Consider the following 23,635-nt stretch of genomic DNA (forward strand, 5'->3'; position numbering starts at 1 on the left):
CCTTCACTATATTGAAAAACACTTTTTGTTAAACTGTTTAAAGATAGTATTTTGAGTGCGAAATCTGACAACGTGTTAAGTTCTTCTATCTCAGAACACTTAGAACGATAATTCTTTCTGCTTTAGAACCTATTTGGACTTTCCCACTCCTACTCAGGCGCTCAATTGATTTGAATAAGTCCTTCACTATATTGAAAAACACTTTTTGTTAAACTGTATAAAGATAGTATTTTGAGTGCGAAATCTGACAACGTGTTAGGTTCTTCTATCTCAGACCACTTATAACCATAATTCCTTCTGCTTTAGAACCTATTTGGACTTTCCCACACCTACTTAGGCGCTCAATTGATTTGAGTAAATCCTTCACTATATTGAAAAACACTTTTTGTTGAACTGTTTAAAGATAGTATTTTGAGTGCGAAATCTGACAACGTGTTAAGTTCTTCTATCTCAGATCACTTAGAACGATAAATCCTTCTGCTTTAGAACCTATTTGGACTTTCCCACTCCTACTTAGGCGCTCAATTGATTTGAGTAAGTCCTTCACTATATTGAAAAACACTTTGTTAAACTGTATAAATATTGTATATTGAGTGCGAAATCTGACAACGTGTTAAGTTCTTCTATCTCAGACCACTTAAAACAATAATTCCTTCTGCTTTAGAACCTATTTGGACTTTCCCACTCCTACTTAGGCGCTCAATTGATTTGAGTAAGTCCTTCACTATATTGAAAAACACTTTTTGTTAAACTGTTTAAAGATAGTATTTTGAGTGCGAAATCTGACAACGTGTTAAGTTCTTCTATCTCAGACCACTTAGAACGATAATTCCTTCTGCTTTAGAACCTATTTGGACTTTCCCACTCCTACTTAGGCGCTCAATTGATTTGAGTAAGTCCTTCACTATATTGAAAAACACTTTTTGTTAAACTGTTTAAAGATAGTATTTTGAGTGCGAAATCTGACGTGTTAAGTTCTTCTATCTCAGACCACTTAGAACAATAATTCCTTCTGCTTTAGAACCTAATTGGACTTTCCCACTCCTACTTAGGCGCTCAATTGATTTGAGTAAATCCTTCACTATATTGAAAAACACCTTTTGTTGAACTGTTTAAAGATAGTATTTTGAGTGCGAAATCTGACAACGTGTTAAGTTCTTCTATCTCAGATCACTTAGAACGATAATTCCTTCTGCTTTAGAACTTATTTGGACTTTCCCACTCCTACTTAGGTGCTCAATTGATTTGAGTAAGTCCTTCACTATATTGAAAAACACTTTGTTAAACTGTATAAATATAGTATATTGAGTGCGAAATCTGACAACGTGTTAAGTTCTTCTATCTCAGACCACTTAGAACAATAATTCCTTCTGCTTTAGAACCTATTTGGACTTTCCCACTCCTACTTAGGCGCTCAATTGATTTGAGTAAGTCCTTCACTATATTGAAAAACACTTTTTGTTAACTGTTTAAAGATAGTATTTTGAGTGCGAAATCTGACAACGTGTTAAGTTCTTCTATCTCAGACCACTTATAACGATAATTCCTTCTGCTTTAGAACCTATTTGGACTTTCCCACTCCTACTTAGGCGCTCAATTGATTTGAGTAAGTCCTTCACTATATTGAAAAACACTTTTTGTTAAACTGTTTAAAGATAGTATTTTGAGTGCGAAATCTGACAACGTGTTAAGTTCTTCTATCTCAGAACACTTAGAACGATAATTCTTTCTGCTTTAGAACCTATTTGGACTTTCCCACTCCTACTCAGGCGCTCAATTGATTTGAATAAGTCCTTCACTATATTGAAAAACACTTTTTGTTAAACTGTATAAAGATAGTATTTTGAGTGCGAAATCTGACAACGTGTTAAGTTCTTCTATCTCAGACCACTTATAACCATAATTCTATCTGCTTTAGAACCTATTTGGACTTTCCCACACCTACTTAGGCGCTCAATTGATTTGAGTAAATCCTTCACTATATTGAAAAACACTTTTTGTTGAACTGTTTAAAGATAGTATTTTGAGTGCGAAATCTGACAACGTGTTAAGTTCTTCTATCTCAGATCACTTAGAACGATAAATCCTTCTGCTTTAGAACCTATTTGGACTTTCCCACTCCTACTTAGGCGCTCAATTGATTTGAGTAAGTCCTTCACTATATTGAAAAACACTTTGTTAAACTGTATAAATATAGTATATTGAGTGCGAAATCTGACAACGTGTTAAGTTCTTCTATCTCAGACCACTTAAAACAATAATTCCTTCTGCTTTAGAACCTATTTAGACTTTCCCACTCCTACTTAGGCGCTCAATTGATTTGAGTAAGTCCTTCACTATATTGAAAAACACTTTTTGTTAAACTGTTTAAAGATAGTATTTTGAGTGCGAAATCTGACAACGTGTTAAGTTCTTCTATCTCAGACCACTTAGAACGATAATTCCTTCTGCTTTAGAACCTATTTGGACTTTCCCACTCCTACTTAGGCGCTCAATTGATTTGAGTAAGTCCTTCACTATATTGAAAAACACTTTTTGTTAAACTGTTTAAAGATAGTATTTTGAGTGCGAAATCTGACAACGTGTTAAGTTCTTCTATCTCAGACCACTTAGAACAATAATTCCTTCTGCTTTAGAACCTAATTGGACTTTCCCACTCCTACCTAGGCGCTCAATTGATTTGAGTAAATCCTTCACTATATTGAAAAACACTTTTTCTTGAACTGTTTAAAGATAGTATTTTGAGTGCGAAATCTGACAACGTGTTAAGTTCTTCTATCTCAGATCACTTAGAACGATAATTCCTTCTGCTTTAGAACCTATTTGGACTTTCCCACTCCTACTTAGGTGCTCAATTGATTTGAGTAAGTCCTTCACTATATTGAAAAACACTTTGTTAAACTAAATAAATATAGTATATTGAGTGCGAAATCTGACAACGTGTTAAGTTCTTCTATCTCAGACCACTTAGAACAATAATTCCTTCTGCTTTAGAACCTATTTGGACTTTCCCACTCCTACATAGGCGCTCAATTGATTTGAGTAAGTCCTTCACTATATTGAAAAACACTTTTTGTTAAACTGTTTAAAGATAGTATTTTGAGTGCGAAATCTGACAACGTGTTAAGTTCTTCTATCTCAGACCACTTAGAACGATAATTCCTTCTGCTTTAGAACCTATTTGGACTTTCCCACTCCTACTTAGGCGCTCAATTGATTTGAGTAAGTCCTTCACTATATTGAAAAACACTTTTTGTTAAACTGTTTAAAGATAGTATTTTGAGTGCGAAATCTGACAACGTGTTAAGTTCTTCTATCTCAGACCACTTAGAACAATAATTCCTTCTGCTTGAGAACCTAATTGGACTTTCCCACTCCTACTTAGGCGCTCAATTGATTTGAGTAAATCCTTCACTATATTGAAAAACACTTTTTGTTGAACTGTTTAAAGATAGTGTTTTGAGTGCGAAATCTGACAACGTGTTAAGTTCTTCTATCTCAAATCACTTAGAACGATAATTCCTTCTGCTTTAGAACCTATTTGGACTTTCCCACTCCTACTTAGGTGCTCAATTGATTTGAGTAAGTCCTTCACTATATTGAAAAACACTTTGTTAAACTGTATAAATATAGTATATTGAGTGCGAAATCTGACAACGTGTTAAGTTCTTCTATCTCAGACCACTTAGAACGATAAATCCTTCTGCTTTAGAACCTATTTGGACTTTCCCACTCCTACTTAGGCGCTCAATTGATTTGAGTAAGTCCTTCACTATATTGAAAAACACTTTTTGTTAAACTGTTTAAAGATAGTATTTTGAGTGCGAAATCTGACAACGTGTTAAGTTCTTCTATCTCAGACCACTTAGAACAATAATTCCTTCTGCTTTAGAACCTAATTGGACTTTCCCACTCCTACTTAGGCGCTCAATTGATTTGAGTAAATCCTTCACTATATTGAAAAACACTTTTTGTTGAACTGTTTAAAGATAGTATTTTGAGTGCGAAATCTGACAACGTGTTAAGTTCCTCTATCTCAGATCACTTAGAACGATAATTCCTTCTGCTTTAGAACCTATTTAGACTTTCCCACTCCTACTTAGGTGCTCAATTGATTTGAGTAAGTCCTTCACTATATTGAAAAACACTTTGTTAAACTGTATAAATATAGTATATTGAGTGCGAAATCTGACAACGTGTTAAGTTCTTCTATCTCAGACCACTTAGAACAATAATTCCTTCTGCTTTAGAACCTATTTGAACTTTCCCACTCCTACTTAGGCGCTCAATTGATTTGAGTAAGTCCTTCACTATATTGAAAAACACTTTTTGTTAAACTGTTTAAAGATAGTATTTTGAGTGCGAAATCTGACAACGTGTTAAGTTCTTCTATCTCAGACCACTTAGAACGATAATTCCTTCTGCTTTAGAACCTATTTGAACTTTCCCACTCCTACTTAGGCGCTCAATTGATTTGAGTAAGTCCTTCACTATATTGAAAAACACTTTTTGTTGAACTGTTTAAAGATAATATTTTGAGTGCGAAATCTGACAACGTGTTAAGTTCTTCTATCTCAGACCACTTAGAACAATAATTCCTTCTGCTTTAGAACCTAATTGGACTTTCCCACTCCTACTTAGGCGCTCAATTGATTTGAGTAAATCCCTCACTATATTGAAAAACACTTTTTGTTGAACTGTTTAAAGATAGTGTTTTGAGTGCGAAATCTGACAACGTGTTAAGTTCTTCTATCTCAAATCACTTAGAACGATAATTCCTTCTGCTTTAGAACCTATTTGGACTTTCCCACTCCTACTTAGGTGCTCAATTGATTTGAGTAAGTCCTTCACTATATTGAAAAACACTTTGTTAAACTGTATAAATATAGTATATTGAGTGCGAAATCTGACAACGTGTTAAGTTCTTCTATCTCAGACCACTTAGAACGATAAATCCTTCTGCTTTAGAACCTATTTGGACTTTCCCACTCCTACTTAGGCGCTCAATTGATTTGAGTAAGTCCTTCACTATATTGAAAAACACTTTTTGTTAAACTGTTTAAAGATAGTATTTTGAGTGCGAAATCTGACAACGTGTTAAGTTCTTCTATCTCAGACCACTTAGAACAATAATTCCTTCTGCTTTAGAACCTAATTGGACTTTCCCACTCCTACTTAGGCGCTCAATTGATTTGAGTAAATCCTTCACTATATTGAAAAACACTTTTTGTTGAACTGTTTAAAGATAGTATTTTGAGTGCGAAATCTGACAACGTGTTAAGTTCCTCTATCTCAGATCACTTAGAACGATAATTCCTTCTGCTTTAGAACCTATTTAGACTTTCCCACTCCTACTTAGGTGCTCAATTGATTTGAGTAAGTCCTTCACTATATTGAAAAACACTTTGTTAAACTGTATAAATATAGTATATTGAGTGCGAAATCTGACAACGTGTTAAGTTCTTCTATCTCAGACCACTTAGAACAATAATTCCTTCTGCTTTAGAACCTATTTGAACTTTCCCACTCCTACTTAGGCGCTCAATTGATTTGAGTAAGTCCTTCACTATATTGAAAAACACTTTTTGTTAAACTGTTTAAAGATAGTATTTTGAGTGCGAAATCTGACAACGTGTTAAGTTCTTCTATCTCAGACCACTTAGAACGATAATTCCTTCTGCTTTAGAACCTATTTGAACTTTCCCACTCCTACTTAGGCGCTCAATTGATTTGAGTAAGTCCTTCACTATATTGAAAAACACTTTTTGTTGAACTGTTTAAAGATAATATTTTGAGTGCGAAATCTGACAACGTGTTAAGTTCTTCTATCTCAGACCACTTAGAACAATAATTCCTTCTGCTTTAGAACCTAATTGGACTTTCCCACTCCTGCTTAGGCGCTCAATTGATTTGAGTAAATCCTTCACTATATTGAAAAACACTTTTTGTTGAACTGTTTAAAGATAGTATTTTGAGTGCGAAATCTGACAACGTGTTAAGTTCTTCTATCTCAGATCACTTAGAACGATAATTCCTTCTGCTTTAGAACCTATTTGGACTTTCCCACTCCTACTTAGGTGCTCAATTGATTTGAGTAAGTCCTTCACTATATTGAAAAACACTTTGTTAAACTGTATAAATATAGTATATTGAGTGCGAAATCTGACAACGTGTTAAGTTCTTCTATCTCAGACCACTTAGAACGTTAAACCCTTCTGCTTTAGAACCTATTTGGACTTTCCCACTCCTACTTAGGCGCTCAATTGATTTGAGTAAGTCCTTCACTATATTGAAAAACACTTTTTGTTAAACTGTTTAAAGATAGTATTTTGAGTGCGAAATCTGACAACGTGTTAAGTTCTTCTATCTCAGACCACTTAGAACGTTAAACCCTTCTGCTTTAGAACCTATTTGGACTTTCCCACTCCTACTTAGGCGCTCAATTGATTTGAGTAAGTCCTTCACTATATTGAAAAACACTTTTTGTTAAACTGTTTAAAGATAGTATTTTGAGTGCGAAATCTGACAACGTGTTAAGTTCTTCTATCTCAGACCACTTAGAACAAAAATTCCTTCTGCTTTAGAACCTAATTGGACTTTCCCACTCCTACTTAGGCGCTCAATTGATTTGAGTAAATCCTTCACTATATTGAAAAACACTTTTTGTTGAACTGTTTAAAGATAGTATTTTGAGTGCGAAATCTGACAACGTGTTAAGTTCTTCTATCTCAGATCACTTAGAACGATAATTCCTTCTGCTTTAGAACCTATTTGGACTTTCCCACTCCTACTTAGGTGCTCAATTGATTTGAGTAAGTCCTTCACTATATTGAAAAACACTTTGTTAAACTGTATAAATATAGTATATTGAGTGCGAAATCTGACAACGTGTTAAGTTCTTCTATCTCAGACCACTTAGAACAATAATTCCTTCTGCTTTAGAACCTAATTGGACTTTCCCACTCCTACTTAGGCGCTCAATTGATTTGAGTAAATCCTTCACTATATTGAAAAACACTTTTTGTTAAAACTGTTTAAAGATAGTATTTTGAGTGCGAAATCTGGCAACGTGTTAAGTTCTTCTGTCTCAGACCACTTAGAACGATAATTCCTTCTGCTTTAGAACCTATTTGGACTTTCCCACTCCTACTTAGGCGCTCAATTGATTTGAGTAAGTCCTTCACTATATTGAAAAACACTTTTTGTTAAACTGTTTAAAGATAATATTTTGAGTGCGAAATCTGACAACGTGTTAAGTTCTTCTATCTCAGACCACTTAGAACAATAATTCCTTCTGCTTTAGAACCTAATTGGACTTTCCCACTCCTACTTAGGCGCTCAATTGATTTGAGTAAATCCTTCACTATATTGAAAAACACTTTTTGTTGAACTGTTTAAAGATAGTATTTTGAGTGCGAAATCTGACAACGTGTTAAGTTCTTCTATCTCAGATCACTTAGAACGATAATTCCTTCTGCTTTAGAACCTATTTGGACTTTCCCACTCCTACTTAGGTGCTCAATTGATTTGAGTGAGTCCTTCACTATATTGAAAAACACTTTGTTAAACTGTATAAATATAGTATATTGAGTGCGAAATCTGACAACGTGTTAAGTTCTTCTATCTCAGACCACTTAGAACGATAAACCCTTCTGCTTTAGAACCTATTTGGACTTTCCCACTCCTACTTAGGCGCTCAATTGATTTGAGTAAGTCCTTCACTATATTGAAAAACACTTTTTGTTAAACTGTTTAAAGATAGTATTTTGAGTGCGAAATCTGACAACGTGTTAAGTTCTTCTATCTCAGACCACTTAGAACAATAATTCCTTCTGCTTTAGAACCTAATTGGACTTTTCCACTCCTACTTAGGCGCTCAATCGATTTGAGTAAATCCTTCACTATATTGAAAAACACTTTTTGTTGAACTGTTTAAAGATAGTATTTTGAGTGCGAAATCTGACAACGTGTTAAGTTCTTCTATCTCAGATCACTTAGAACGATAATTCCTTCTGCTTTAGAACCTATTTGGACTTTCCCACTCCTACTTAGGTGCTCAATTGATTTGAGTAAGTCCTTCACTATATTGAAAAACACTTTGTTAAACTGTATAAATATAGTATATTGAGTGCGAAATCTGACAACGTGTTAAGTTCTTCTATCTCAGACCACTTAGAACAATAATTCCTTCTGCTTTAGAACCTATTTGGACTTTCCCACTCCTACTTAGGCGCTCAATTGATTTGAGTAAGTCCTTCACTATATTGAAAAACACTTTTTGTTAAAACTGTTTAAAGATAGTATTTTGAGTGCGAAATCTGACAACGTGTTAAGTTCTTCTGTCTCAGACCACTTAGAACGATAACTCCTTCTGCTTTAGAACCTATTTGGACTTTCCCACTCCTACTTAGGCGCTCAATTGATTTGAGTAAGTCCTTCACTATATTGAAAAACACTTTTTGTTAAAACTGTTTAAAGATAGTATTTTGAGTGCGAAATCTGACAACGTGTTAAGTTCTTCTGTCTCAGACCACTTAGAACGATAATTCCTTCTGCTTTAGAACCTATTTGGACTTTCCCACTCCTACTTAGGCGCTCAATTGATTTGAGTAAGTCCTTCACTATATTCAAAAACACTTTTTGTTAAAACTGTTTAAAGATAGTATTTTGAGTGCGAAATCTGACAACGTGTTAAGTTCTTCTGTCTCAGACCACTTAGAACGATGATTCCTTGTGATTTAGAACCTATTTGGACTTTCCCACTCCTACTTAGGCGCTCAATTGATTTGAGTAAGTCCTTCACTATATTGAAAAACACTTTTTGTTAAACTGTTTAAAGATAGTATTTTGAGTGCGAAATCTGACAACGTGTTAAGTTCTTCTATCTCAGACCACTTAGAACGATAATTCCTTCTGCTTTAGAACCTATTTGGACTTTCCCACTCCTACTTAGGCGCTCAATTGATTTGAGTAAGTCCTTCACTATATTGAAAAACACTTTTTGTTAAACTGTTTAAAGATAGTATTTTGAGTGCGAAATGTGACAACGTGTTAAATATGTTCTTTGTAGACCACCTAGATTGAAGATTAGCTCTGTACAACGCAGAAAAAACCCACTCAGTGGGTGCACAAGGGAATCAAATAATTGCTTTGCCTCACTACAGGAGGCTGAAGAGCACTCGGTGAGTGCTGACACACACGACCTAAATAATTGCCGGGCTTGGTCACAGGCGGTCTTGAGCAAAGAAAAAAACAGAGACACGCCTTGCTCAAGCCGTCACTGTGTTGCCCAAGAAAGAGCACTGCTCCGCAGCACTGCTACAAAAAACAAGGCACTCGGTGAGTGCTCACAGGACTCAAACAATTGCAGCGCTTCCTCACAGGAGGCTCAGAGCAAGCTCAAAAAAAAAGCTCAGGCCATCACTGTGAGCGCTGAAAAGCAAAGAGAGCACAACGTGCAAACTCACCGTTTGAGGGCTGTAGATAACTGTCGTTGCAGCAAAAAGACAAACAAATGCTCTGAAAAAGAGAGCATTTAGTCTAACATGAAAAGAAACAAACACAGAGAAACACAGAAACACACCGAAACGCAACGAAAGACGCCCGCAAAACTCGCCCGCGCCGCACGTACGTCCCCATCATGAGGAGCACCAAAGCCCAGAGGTGGGGGGAGCCGACTAACCGGCGTCTCAACGGGACAGGGGGGGGAGGTGCACCCCATGGGGCGAAACGCCCTCACCTTAGAATAATAGTATATATAAGTAATAAGGGGAGAGAAGATCAACCCCTCAACCAATATGGCTGAAAATTGGAGGAGAGTTTCTGCACAATACATGGGGACTACAGTGCTCATACTGGTACCCCAAAACAAGAGTTTTCCTACTTTCACAAGGAAATTACAAGATTTTGGGCATATATTCACGGGGGTTGGGGGGGTCACTTGTAGAGTGAAAATTGACCCCCTAGATCTCGGAAAACCCTATACAACATATATATGGGGAGATTCCCCATTACAAATGGAGTTCAACGAGACTATTCCTGCAGTCAAAGTCATTAATTTCATCATTTCACATGTAGAAACGCGAAACGTACCAGTCACTAAAAGGTCAAAATGACCGTATGTGTCGAGGCCAATTTCTCAAAAACGGCTGAAAGAAACAAAACGCCATTTACAGGGATTCAAGTATTGCTCAAGCTGAGTTCAAATCAAAATACAGATCAAAAATCGGTTCACTCTATGAGGAGATATTCCAAGATCAAGATACCGTACCAAATGACCAAAATGACCCATTTCGGGTCCTGTTTCTGTACTATAACCACATTATAACCACTATAACCACTCATTATAACCAGTGCTCATAACCACACAAGCCACACATAGTGAGTGTGTCAAGGTGACCGACGACATGACCAGAGACGAATAAATATAGTTAATTAATATCGTATTCATGGTAGGTTTCTCTCCTCGGGAGGTCAAACTGGGGTCAAGTTCCCCGGCCAATTTCTCTAAAACGGCTGAACAAAAAAAAACGCCCTTAGTACAGTTTGAAGCACTGCTTGAGATACGCATCATATCAAAAAATGAGCCCAATCGGTGCATTATTCAAGGAGTTATAGCAAAAATAAGGTACCGTACCAAATGGCCTTAGAGGAGAGATGCTTCACTTTCAGAGCTAAAATTGAACATCTCAACTACATAAAATGTGGGGTAAAATATATATGGGGACAATCCCCATTATCAAAGGAGTCTAACGAACTAATTAACGAGCCTAAATGAGCTAGTTTTAGTGGTCAAACATGTAGCTACAGGGAAAGTACCGGACACGAATAGCTCAAAATGGGGGTATGTGTCCTGGCCAATTTCTCAAAAACGGCTGAAAGAAACAAAACGCTATTTACAGGGATTCAAGTACGGCTCAAGCTGAGTTCAAATCAACAAACAGATCAAAAATCGGTTCACTCTACATGGAGATATTCCAACATAAAGGTACCGTACCAAATGGCCAAAGAAGCAGAGTACTCGGTCTGCAGAGCCAAAATTGAACCTCTAAACCTGCAAAAACGCTATATAAAGTATACATATTCAGAATCACCATTAGACGGGCTATTCAGAACACTAATTTTGTAACCTGAAGTCACAAAATTCAAAGATTCAAAACTGGTGCCGGATGGTGTCAATCGCTTCTGGGGCTAAAACGGTGGGCAAGTGTACTGGCCAATTTCTCTAAAACGGCGGAACCAAAATAAACGCCCTTAGTACTGTTTGTAGCACTGCTTGAGATACGCATCATATTAAAAAATGAGCACAATCGGTACATTCTTCGAGGAGTTATAGCAATTATAAGGTACGGTACCAAATGACCAAGAAGCGAGGTGACCTGACTGCAGAGCTAAAATTGACTGTCTCAATTCCGTAAAATGCTATAGAAAATATATATGGGGATACTCCCCACTAACTGAGGATTCTAAAACACTAACATTTGTTGGGTAAATCGGCTGCTTTGTTGTACCGAAATTTGGGTCACCCAGAATAGCCCGAAAATTCGGACTATTTCAACTTTGAACATTAATAACTTTTTGATTAGGCCGATTTGGGAAACCAACCAAACACTGCAAGCAAGAGGGGTTCAGTGTCAACAAAATGCGACTACCCCCGTTTAATTTGGTCCAGTACTTTAGCAGTTATTAACAAAATACTGTTCTGTACCCCAATTTTTGGGCTAAAATCGAAGCCCAAGATTTCCGGAACCGACGTAAAACAACGTGAAACAGCGTTCCCAGCGTATTTGTGTGTGTAATTCTGGTCCACTTCGAAGTTCTAGGTCACGGCAAACCTTCATGGTGAGGTGGGAAAAAATTTCCCACCTCAACATGAAGGTTATGATGTTTTGTGTGTTTTGACATAAAACAACATCCACAGAAATTTGATGAAATCGTGAAAAAAGAAAAATTGTTGAATTAACCCCATTGTTTGATACAATTAGCTTCAACAACCTAAATAGTGACTAGAAAACACAAAACGCACGCCCAAAAACTTGTTCAATTGCAAAAAACACCACTTCACTCATTCATTTGGTCAAATGACCTATTTTGACTACCAAAATTCACTTTTTGCTAAAATACACCATCATTACCTGTCGAAAAAGCTTAAATATGTGTATAGTGACACTCTTCATTAACTGAGCAATCTAAAACACTATAATACTTAACCTTGAAACATAAAATTTCTACTTTATTTCACCGCCCACTAGCCGAAAATGGCCGAAAATCGAGGTTCGGCGCTTACAGAGCAAAAATTGACCCACTCAACTCCATAAAATCATACAAAAAATATATATGGGGATAAGCCCCAGTATCAGAGTAATCCAACGAATCTATATATGTAGGGATACTATGGTATTTTGGGGTATCCATTACTGGGGAACTCCAATATCACCTAAAATGTTGACCTTTATCAAATTTACCAATCGATAATTTTTTTACCGAGCCGAATTAGGGTAATACAATTATAAGAAAAACCCGACGTTTACAAAATGAACACAATGAGCTCATGTTTGTAGAGTTCTGCTAAGCAATTGCCCACTTATCAACAAAACAACTAATTGTACCTCTATCAATCTGAATCTGAAAGTCTTTGAAAAAGTGGAAGCTACATGAGGACCATATGTCGTTACCGCTTCTATATTAGTGTAATCCATTTTTCTAGAGGTCTACTTTTTGCAGGAATACTAGTTTTTGATGTAATTTTTAAGGAAGAGAGATTGGGTTCAAGTTGATCCACTTTAAAACCAATGCGTTTCCTGTTGTCATCATTTGAATAAATTAAACCGATTCTTTAATTCGGTCTCTTTAAACCGTTTTGCTGAAACTTCAGTATTGATATTCACTTCAGAAACTTCGAAAAGATTTGAATTACTTGTCTGATCAAGAAGCATCAGCAGAGCTGAAGAGTGGGAAACCTTTAATTTAAAATTAACCGTAACTTTGCGAACCTCAATAAACGACAGGAAAGAGTTCCACAAAAGTTTGTTTTGTCCCCTATAATTTGTAGAGGGCCTTGATTCGGAATATCGTTTCTAAAATGAACAAATTAACTTCTTTTCGACTGACAGGGTTTTGAAGCAGTGCTTATGTAGGAAAATGTAATTAGCTCGAATTAAAAAAAATTCAATCTGATTCTGAAAGACTTTAAAGAAATGGAAGCTAAATGAGGACCATATGTCGTTACCGTTTCTATATTTGTGTATACTGGTTCTACAGAAAACTATTTTATGCAGGAATAATAATTTTTGATTTAATAAATAAGGAAGAGAGATTGGACTCAAATTGATCCACTTTAAATCCACTGCGTTTCCTGTTGTTATGATTTAAAAAAATTAAAGTTTCGTTAATCCGTTTGTTAGAAACTTCAGTAATGATATTCACTTCACAAACCCCAAATAGTTCCAGAATTACTTGTTTAATCTAAAAACATCGTTACCATTACGGCTGAAGAGTGGAAGACCTTTAATTTAAACTTAAACGTAACTTTGCGAAACTCAATAAAAGACAGGAAAAATTTCCACAAATGTTTGTTTTGTCCCCTATAATTTGTAGAGGGCCCTGATTCGGAATATTGTACCTAAAATAAACAAATAAACTTCAGTTCGACTGACGGGGTTTTGAAGCAGTGCTTATGTAAGAAAATGTAATTAGTTCGAGTTAAAAAAAAATTCAACCTGATTCTGAAAGACTTTAAAGAAAATGAAGCTAAATGAGGATCATTTGTCATTACCGTTTCTATATTAGCGTAATCCACTTTTCTAATGATCTAATTTATGCAAGAAGACTAGTTTTTGATTTAATATATAAGGAAGAGATATTGGGTTCAAGTTGATCCACTTTAAAACCACTGCGTTTCCTGTTGTGACAATTCAAAGAAGTTAAAGTTTTTTTAGCCCGTTTTTCTGAAACTTCAGTATTGATTTTTTTTTCAGGAACCCCAAAATGTTCCCAAGTTACTGGTTCAATCTAGAAACATCAGTAGGGCTGAAGAGTGGAAAACTTTTAAATTAAATTTAACCGTAACTTTGCGAAACTAAATATACAGCAGGAAATACTTCTATAAATGTTTGTTTTGTCCCCAATAATTTGTAGAGAGCCCTGTTTCGGAAACATGTACCTAAAATAAACTAATAAACTTTAGTTCGACTGGCAGTGTTTTGAAGCAGTGCTTATGTAGGAAAATGGAATTAGTTCGAACTAAAAGGAATATCAATCTGATTCTGGAAGACTTTAAAGAAATGGAAGCTAATGAGGACCATATGTCGTTACCGCTTCTGTATTTGTGAAAATCAATTTTCCAGAGGTCTATTTTTGCAGGAATACTAGTTTTTGATGTAATATTTAAGAAAGAGAGATTGGATTCAAGTTGATCCACTTTAAAACCACTGCGTTTCCTGTTGTGACAATTCAAAGAAGTTAAAGTTTTTTTAACCCGTTTTTCTGAAACTTCAGTATTGATTTTCTTTTCAGGAACCCCAAAAGGTTCCCAAGTTACTGGTTCAATCTAGAAACATCAGTAGGGCTGAAGAGTGGAAAACTTTTAATTTAAATTTAACCGTAACTTTGCGAAACTAAATAAACAGCAGGAAATACTTCTATAAATGTTTGTTTTGTCCCCAATAATTTGTAGAGAGCCCTGTTTCGGAAACATGTACCTAAAATAAACTAATAAACTTTAGTTCGACTGGCAGGGTTTTGAAGCAGTGCTTATGTAGGAAAATGGAATTAGTTCGAATTAAAAGGAATATCAATCTGATTCTGAAAGACTTTAAAGAAATGGAAGCTAATGAGGACCATATGTCGTTACCGCTTCTGTATTTGTGAAAATCAATTTTCCAGAGGTCTATTTTTGCAGGAATACTAGTTTTTGATGTAATATTTAAGAAAGAGAGATTGGATTCAAGTTGATCCACTTTAAAACCACTGCGTTTCCTGTTGTGACAATTCAAAGAAGTTAAAGTTTTTTTAACCCGTTTTTCTGAAACTTCAGTATTGATTTTCTTTTCAGGAACCCCAAAAGGTTCCCAAGTTACTGGTTCAATCTAGAAACATCAGTAGGGCTGAAGAGTGGAAAACTTTTAATTTAAATTTAACCGTAACGTTGCGAAACTAAATATACAGCAGGAAATACTTCTATAAATGTTTGTTTTGTCCCCAATAATTTGTAGAGAGCCCTGTTTCGGAAACATGTACCTAAAATAAACTAATAAACTTTAGTTCGACTGGCAGTGTTTTGAAGCAGTGCTTATGTAGGAAAATGGAATTAGTTCGAACTAAAAGGAATATCAATCTGATTCTGGAAGACTTTAAAGAAATGGAAGCTAATGAGGACCATATGTCGTTACCGCTTCTGTATTTGTGAAAATCAATTTTCCAGAGGTCTATTTTTGCAGGAATACTAGTTTTTGATGTAATATTTAAGAAAGAGAGATTGGATTCAAGTTGATCCACTTTAAAACCACTGCGTTTCCTGTTGTGACAATTCAAAGAAGTTACAGTTTTTTTAACCCGTTTTTCTGAAACTTCAGTATTGATTTTCTTTTCAGGAACCCCAAAAGGTTCCCAAGTTACTGGTTCAATCTAGAAACATCAGTAGGGCTGAAGAGTGGAAAACTTTTAAATTAAATTTAACCGTAACTTTGCGAAACTAAATATACAGCAGGAAATACTTCTATAAATGTTTGTTTTGTCCCCAATAATTTGTAGAGAGCCCTGTTTCGGAAACATGTACCTAAAATAAACTAATAAACTTTAGTTCGACTGGCAGGGTTTTGAAGCAGTGCTTATGTAGGAAAATGGAATTAGTTCGAACTAAAAGGAATATCAATCTGATTCTGAAAGACTTTAAAGAAATGGAAGCTAATGAGGACCATATGTCGTTACCGCTTCTGTATTTGTGAAAACCAATTTTCCAGAGGTCTATTTTTGCAGGAATACTAGTTTTCACTGCTCAATGTAAAATTTTTCAGATAACCACGCCTGAACTTGTTCAGGTGAAAATTTACCTGAAATTGGTTCAAGTAAATTTACCTGAAGTTTTTTACATACTTTGTGTACATACTTTCCCTGTTTCTGGAATTTCAATGTTTCCGCTCGTTTGGTCATGTCAAATTCCGCTCATTTCCTGCATTTTTTATTCCGATCAAATTCCTCTCATTTCTTGCATTTTTTTTCCGCTCAAATTCCGCTCATTCCTTGCATTTTTTGTTCCGCTCAAATTCCGCTCATTTCTTGCATTTTTTTTATCGATTCCGCTCATTCCGGTCAAATTCCGCTCATTCCGGTCATCTCTTGCATTTTTTTGAGCGGAATTTGAGCGGACTCCTCGACTTGGGCCCTGCATGTGCTATATTACCACAAGGGTTTGCTGTGCATTGGAGCCCAGCCCAATCCATATCTGATGGGACGCATAATGTATTGGAGAGGGGGTGGGGGTGGGGGGTGTGGGAACAGAACAGGTAGAGTTCTCATGATTTGATATTTCGAGTGTTGCTAACCTTTTATACGAGACAAATACATCGTCTGGTCCCAATTCAAATTCGTAAATCGTTAAACCAGAATTCACTTGGTGTTTGTAAATTCTGTCCTCATTCCGTGGGTCTGACCGGCTGCCAAAATTCCCAGGAACTCTTTGCCGTCTTGAAGTTCTGGCTTGCTGATTGTTTAAATCCCGAAAATTTAATTTACCTTTATCCTGTCGAAAACTCAGTCTTGAGGCTGTGAGGCTCTCATCTCCTCCTCTGACGTTGCTGATGAACACGTGAACAACTTCGGCTCCTGTCACACATATTGTATGAGTTAATACATACTCCGGGTGGATTACTGTTCCCACGCAGTTTGTTTCCTTGCTTTGATCTTTGGCCACGAGTTTTACAAACATGCTGATGTTCCTGGTTATGGTCTGCCCTCCTATTAGTCTTTTTTCTGGTAAAGGGTTGCTTTGTTTGGTTTGTGCAAATCGAAATCTGTGCCAGCGTTGAAAAGATAAGCAGCATAGTTTTTACGATGTCCATTTTGGGTTGAGTTTAATTCAATTACTTTGTATAGTTTTTGTCTTAATACAGCAGTTGAGAAATAAGAAAAAGTACAGAGTCATTGTGACATAGTGTACACTCTAAAAAATTGCAGGTAAATTGATTATAAATTACAGGTAAATTTACCTAGAATTTGAAAGTAAAATTGTTCTTTAATGCAACTTACGTGCAAGCAATCTCAAATACCTGCAACTCTAGGTAAATTTGCTGCAATGTACCTAGAAATTGAAGTGTTAACCTCCAAGAGTTTTAGCTGCAAAAAAATTTTTAGGTAGCTCTACCTGCAAATTCAATAGTAAAATTGTAGGTAGAACTACCTAGAAATTTCGGGTCTTTCCCATTATAGCAACCCCCCCCCCCCCCCCCCCCCCCCCCCCCAGCTTAGTGGTCAGATAACAGATAGCCCCCACAATCATGGTAATTATACCATAATGCGGGGGCTATACTTTCATGGGGGGCTATAATGGGAAAGATCCAAAATTTAATTTTGCAGGTAATTTTGTAGGTGAAATACCTGCAATTTTTAGTTAAGTTGTAGGCAAATTTAGCTAGAATTTTACCTGCAATAGAAAATTTTTCTAGGTAATCTACCTGCAAATCGTTTATTCAATTTTTTGCAGGGAAAATTCTAAGTAAATTTGCCTACAACCTACCTAGAATTTGCAGGTATTTTCACCTAAAAATTACCTGCAAAATAAAATTTCTAGGTAATTTTTTCTACCTGCAATTCTTACCTTGAATTTGCAGGTTGAACAACCTAGAATTTTTTGCAGGTAAATCCGTATAGCTCATATTCAGGTAAATCTGTGTAAATCCTAATAGCTCATATGACTGGTTTCGCACCCAGGTTAAAGGCTATATACCCAACTCCCCCAATCATTTTAGAATTTGGGCAATTATTTCGGGTCTTTCCCATTATAGCCCCCCCCCCATGAAATCATAACCCACTTTTTGTATAATTACCATGATTGGAGGGTGGGGGGGGGGGGGGCTATAGATTATCTGACCACTAAGCTGGGGGGGGGGGGGCTATAATGGGAAAGACCCATTATTTCTTTCTGGCTGTACTGTAATTCTCAAAATGAGCTGGGTTTAAATTTCCTACTTTCTCGACTGCTAAACGCAATTTTTCTGGGATTTTTTGGATCTGTCGTAGTTATTGTTCAATTTGGTCAAACAAACATTTGCTGACTTTCTTGTGCTTACATATACTTAATTATTCCCGCTCTTTGTTATCTGCCACACTTCCCGCTAGTAAAAGAAGAACCAAAGTTGCCATCAGTCAGAAGTCAACCAGTGTTCACGGAAAAGTCGGGTCTTTCCACATTCTAGCCCCCCCCCCCCCCCCCCAAAGTATTGGTAGCATAATCTACAGCGCTCATTCATGTTAAACCTCTGGGATCTTTTCCGTTTGTGCCCCCCCCCCCAGGCTAGTGGGCGCATATTATTTGCACCCCCCAGACGGACGTGCCATATTTTAACATAATGATTTACTATGTAATGACACGTGCTCTGTTACTGGGGGGCGCATAATGTACTGGGGGGCGCAAACGGAAAAGATCCAACCTCTGATTATGTGGGCTATAAATTTGTGGGGGCGGTGATATAAGGGAAAAACCCGAATACACTAGAAGATGGGATATTTTCCGTTTGTGCCCCCCCCCCCCCCCCCCCCCCCCCCCAGTACCTCATGCTCCACCAATTACAGAGCACGTGCTATAACATGTTAAATCGTTTGTGTCAAAATATGGCACGTGAGTCTGGGGGTGCAAATAATATGCGCCCACTAAGCTGAAGGGCACAAACGGAAAATATTCAAATGTGAAATTATATGCTTTACTCAGCAAGATACTGTTAAACTAAAGATGAAAAAACAATCAGATTAGATTATTTTTTCATTTGTATATGGTCAGCTAGTTCAGAACTGTTCTTTTCTGTTTTTGGGACCCCCGAGTATGTTATGCACTATGCATCGCCAGGTAGGTACAGAGAAGAGAAGGTGCCATTACATAGCAAATCATCACAAAAAAAATATGGCACATGCGTTTGGGTGCAAAGATAATGCTTCCCATCATATAATAGTTATAGAATATTCACCATGAATACCTACATTTCAAAGAACATTTTTAAAAGTCAATTTCCAAGTTAATTATGAGGCATCTGCGGTGTTGAGAAACACCCAAGAAGAGGAGACAAAATGCGCTCGGTTGCTGAAAACTGTTGGAAACTTTAAATTTGGGCAATCAATTAATTCTTTGCAATTATTGTATCAGCAGCATTTTTCAAGTGCATACTATGTACCAGAAGATGAATTAACCGGAAAAGGAAATGATAATCTCTTTAAAAATTTGATCTGACAATAAGACAGTAATCTATTGCCCATTTTCAGCTTCAAGGTACAAAGGTCTGTAAATAACCGACCAGGTTGACCTTTTTTTGTTTTTTTTCAGCAAATTATTGAATAGTTTAGAAGCTTGCTGCACCTAATTCTGAGACCTCTGTCAAAATTCAGGTAATTTTGCTGATGCTATTAAACCTAAACATAAATTTCAATCGCATATAAGACTTGTTGAGTATAATCCTAATTTTAAGATCAATACGACAAAATGAAATCCCTGACGCATTTGACAAATGCTTTTCCGAGTTCACTCAATTTGATAACCATTTATAGTGCCAAGTTGAAATCGAGGGATTTATTGACTCGCAAAAATCAATTGATTTTCCAAACATAAAAAGGAGTGGAAACCGAAAATTTTTTCACTTCGGTTTCCGCAAAAAAAACAATATTTTGAAGCATATTTTTAGACCCTTTTTTGATAACACACTTCTTATTGCTTAAATGATCAGTAAATGAAATGAAAAGCTTGTAACAGATTTGATCTGAAGATAATCTCAAGCTCAGATTTGAGCTTTAAGCAAAAAAGAGGACTGGTACAAAAAACCGTTTTAAGCTTTTGGGTTTATCATTGCAAAATTGAACAGTTCAAAAATTTTCTGTAATTTTGAGTCCATGGTCAAATTTTAGGGATATTTACTGATGCTATTAAATCTTGCACCATGGATCAATTCAATTTCAAATATAGTACTTGTTGAGTATGCTCCCAAATTCAAGACCAATAAAACAAACTGAAATCAGTGCCCTAATTGATAGATGCTTTTCTGACTCCCACCAATTTCATAATCATTTGTGAAGCCAAGCTGACATCGAGGGAGACTATTGCCCCGTATATATCAATTGCTTTTCTAAACATGAAATTGAGTGGAAACCGACCAGTGTCTTTTTGGTTTTCACGATTAAAAAATGAATTTGAAGCATTTTTTGGGACCATAATGAGCTAGCCCATCTTTTTCGCAACCTGTGAACAATTATGAGGCAATTTTTTTCAAGGTTAATGACTGAAAAAGCTTGTACTGGGAAAAAAACTGTGATCAGATTTCTATAGTTGATTGTGTTTGTGCGAAGTTCTACTGGACGCCTTTTTTGGAATCATCAGCATTTGTCTTAATTGATCGATGATGAAAACTGGGGTTTTTCGCAGGAACCGAAATATATACGTTTTTTTGTGTTTATTGAGTGAAAAATCTGATACGCACAATGTTTTTGATTTCTTTTCAGTTCCTCACAGTTTAAAGCTTTTTCGACGATGATGAAAACTGTGGTTGAAAACTGTGGTTATTTCGACAAAAAAATAACATAAAGAACAGAAATTACAATAAAATGAAGAAATATGCCTATGAAAAATTTTTACATTGAAAAGACACTTGACATTTGAACTTCCTTGACAATACTTGAAATTGTGTTTGTCTTTGTAATTTTTATTTATTTCCTCGAAAACAAAATTTGTTTAACTCGCAATCTGATTTCATATAAAAACAAATAAAAGGAACAAAACTATAAGGAAAAGCCGATGGCTCAGATCGAAATAACATCTTATGATTTAAGCAATACATTAAAGAAACCGACAGATATTAAAGATTTGCAGATAAGAGGGTATTAAAATTGATTGTGCATTCCATTTCGCAGTGCCGAATGTGTTGCACCAAGAATTATAACCAACTTGATGAGAGATTTCCATATGTCTGCTAAGACGCAGGTTTTCATGAAGAACAGAACGAATTTGATTTAAAAAATTCTAATGATGCTAATTGACGTGTAAAATTTAAAAAAATAATTTCCTCAGCAATCTTTTAGAGTTTTTTGATATCCTTGGAATCATGACCAGACTTGAGATGTTCTTTTCTTGAGATGTTAAATAAAGGGCCATTTATTTTGTATTAGTACTATCAAAAAGCAGACAAAAACTGTTGCTTGTATTCACAGAGACCATTTGATGAAATAGAGGCGGTTGCCGTAAAAACTAAGATATAGGTAATCAATTTTTTTTATCCTCAAGATTGGAATAAGAAAAATTAAAAAGAAAAACAAAAAAGGAGACACTATTGATTTCTTCTGGCTCAATTATAACCACATTGTGCTTAGTGATTGTTTGAAAACTGAAATGGAAGGAGAAGACTAGTGTTTGACTTTAGAAAAGATGAAATGCAAATGGCACCCTGATTCTTGAGTCCAAGTTACACGTCAGGGGAAAATCTATGTTCAGTGACCATCATAACTAGAATATTCACGACCGTTAATACTCATGAATATGGATTTTTATCACATCCAAATGTCTATTGTGATCCATAGTTATCATTTTTGGGAAATGCTGAAGAACATTTTTAAACTCAAGAAACAACAAAATTTCCAACATAACTATAAGGCATCTTCGGCTTTGAGAAGCATCCAGGAAGAGGAGACAAAATCGCTCGGTTGCTGAAAACTGTTGGAAACTTTAAACTTGGGTCACCAATTAATCCTTTGCAACTATTGAATCAGCGGCTTTTGTCAACTGCATACTATGTACCAAGAGATGAAACGATCATAAAATGAAATGAAAATCTTTTTACAGATTTGTTCTGACGATAATATAATGCCCAATGTTAGCTTCAAGAGAAAAAGATCTCGAAATAACGGACCAAGTTGACCATTTTTTTCAACACTTTTGAATAGTTCAAAATGTTGCTGCAGCTAACTTTGAGACCTCTGTTAATTTTCAGGGAGTTTTATTGATGCTATAAAGCCTAACACAATGGATCATTTCAATTGCAAATATAATGCTTGCTGAATATGCTTCTAGTTTTAAGATCAATCAGACAAAATTGAGCCACTGCCATAATTGATGGATGCTTTCCTGAGTGCACTCAATTTGATAATCATTTATAGCGAACGGAAAGCTGAAATCGACGGAAATTTTTTACTCGGAAAAATCAACACAATTTCTAAATTTAACAATGAGTTGAAACCGAAAAATGTTACTGCAGTTTTTGAAAATTAATCAAGATTGTTAAGCTTATTTTGAGACCATTCACTGGTAGCAAATTTTTTCGCAAGCCTTTGAACAACTACGACGCAACTTTTTTTGAAGATTAATGATTGAAAAACGTCATTTTAAAAAAGTGAGATCAGTTTTCTGTATTTGTTGATTTTGTGTGAAGTTCTCATGAACGCCTCTATTTTGGATTTATCAGCATTTGACTTAATTGTTCCAAGGAGGAGAACTATTGTCAATCACAGTACTCCTAATTTCTACAATTTGTTTGCCCTTTTTGAGATCGAAACGAGTTCCTATGATTTTAACAAAACATTGTAATGAACCAAGAAGAATTAAAGCTTTGCGGATCACAGGATTTTAAACTTTATTGCCCATCTGATTTAATGTTGCAGTGGCTAATGTGTTACATCAGGAATAATAACTTACTTCATAAAAGAATTTCATTTATCTGCTAAAACATGAACCTTGATGAAGATCAGAGCAAATTTGACTAAAAAACAATGAAGTTTATTGACGTCTCAAAATTTATAAGAAATAAAATTCTCATCAATTATTTAGCAATTCTTTGATGTCCTTGGAATCATGACTAGACTTGAGATTTTCTTTAAGAGCAACTTGTATTGTATTAGTGCTCTCAAATGATAATAGAAACTGTTGCTTCTACTCAAAGAGACCTTGGGATGAAATTAGGGTTGTTGCCATAACAATTAAGATAAAGACTAGCAGTATTTTTTGATCCCCTCAAAATTAGAATTCGAAAATAGCAAGGAATGCAAAAACAAACGAAACGCTTTGTAAGTTTTTTGGCTCAATGAGGACCATATTTTGTTTACTGATTGCCTAAAAACGGAAACTGAAAGACAGCACTTTTGTTTAAATTTAGAAAAGATGAACTGCCAAAGGCACCCTGATCTTTGAGTCAAATTAACACGTCAGTTAAAAATCTATTCTCAGTGACCATTATAATTTTTTTTGTAATTCACAGATCTGTTGTATTTCCGGCAGAGCGGACGGTGGTGTTAAATGCATATTAGAATTTTTCCTTCATCATATTTTAGATAGTCTTTCATATCACTGTATCTGATTTTTCCAAAATATTATTAGGTTATTTTTCTCATTCAACTTTTGGCACGAGAGTTATATATTACTTGTCAAACCATACGAAGCCTCAGACTAATTAGTTTA

At 35.7% G+C, this 23,635-nt stretch overlaps 2 protein-coding genes across 2 annotated transcripts in view; one reads left to right on the top strand and one right to left on the bottom strand.

Moving 5' to 3' along the window:
* Positions 1–18,315, bottom strand: part of LOC142338356 (uncharacterized) — a 41,463-nt gene extending 23,148 nt beyond the window's left edge. The window contains exons 1-2 of the mRNA XM_075388069.1: positions 18,184–18,315; positions 16,542–17,098 (exon numbers count right to left, since the gene is read on the bottom strand). Coding sequence (XP_075244184.1) covers positions 16,542–16,924 — 383 coding nt within the window. The 5' untranslated portion in view covers positions 16,925–17,098; positions 18,184–18,315. The remainder of the gene's footprint in view (positions 1–16,541; positions 17,099–18,183) is intronic.
* The window catches only part of LOC142338357 (transmembrane protein 70 homolog, mitochondrial-like), a 197,974-nt gene that overhangs the window by 48,953 nt on the left and 125,386 nt on the right, over positions 1–23,635 (top strand). The window lies entirely within an intron of this gene.

The sequence above is a fragment of the Convolutriloba macropyga genome, chromosome 4 (genome assembly GCF_964194025.1).
Source record: "Convolutriloba macropyga chromosome 4, txConMacr16.3, whole genome shotgun sequence".
NCBI classification, from domain to species: domain Eukaryota; kingdom Metazoa; phylum Xenacoelomorpha; order Acoela; family Convolutidae; genus Convolutriloba; species Convolutriloba macropyga.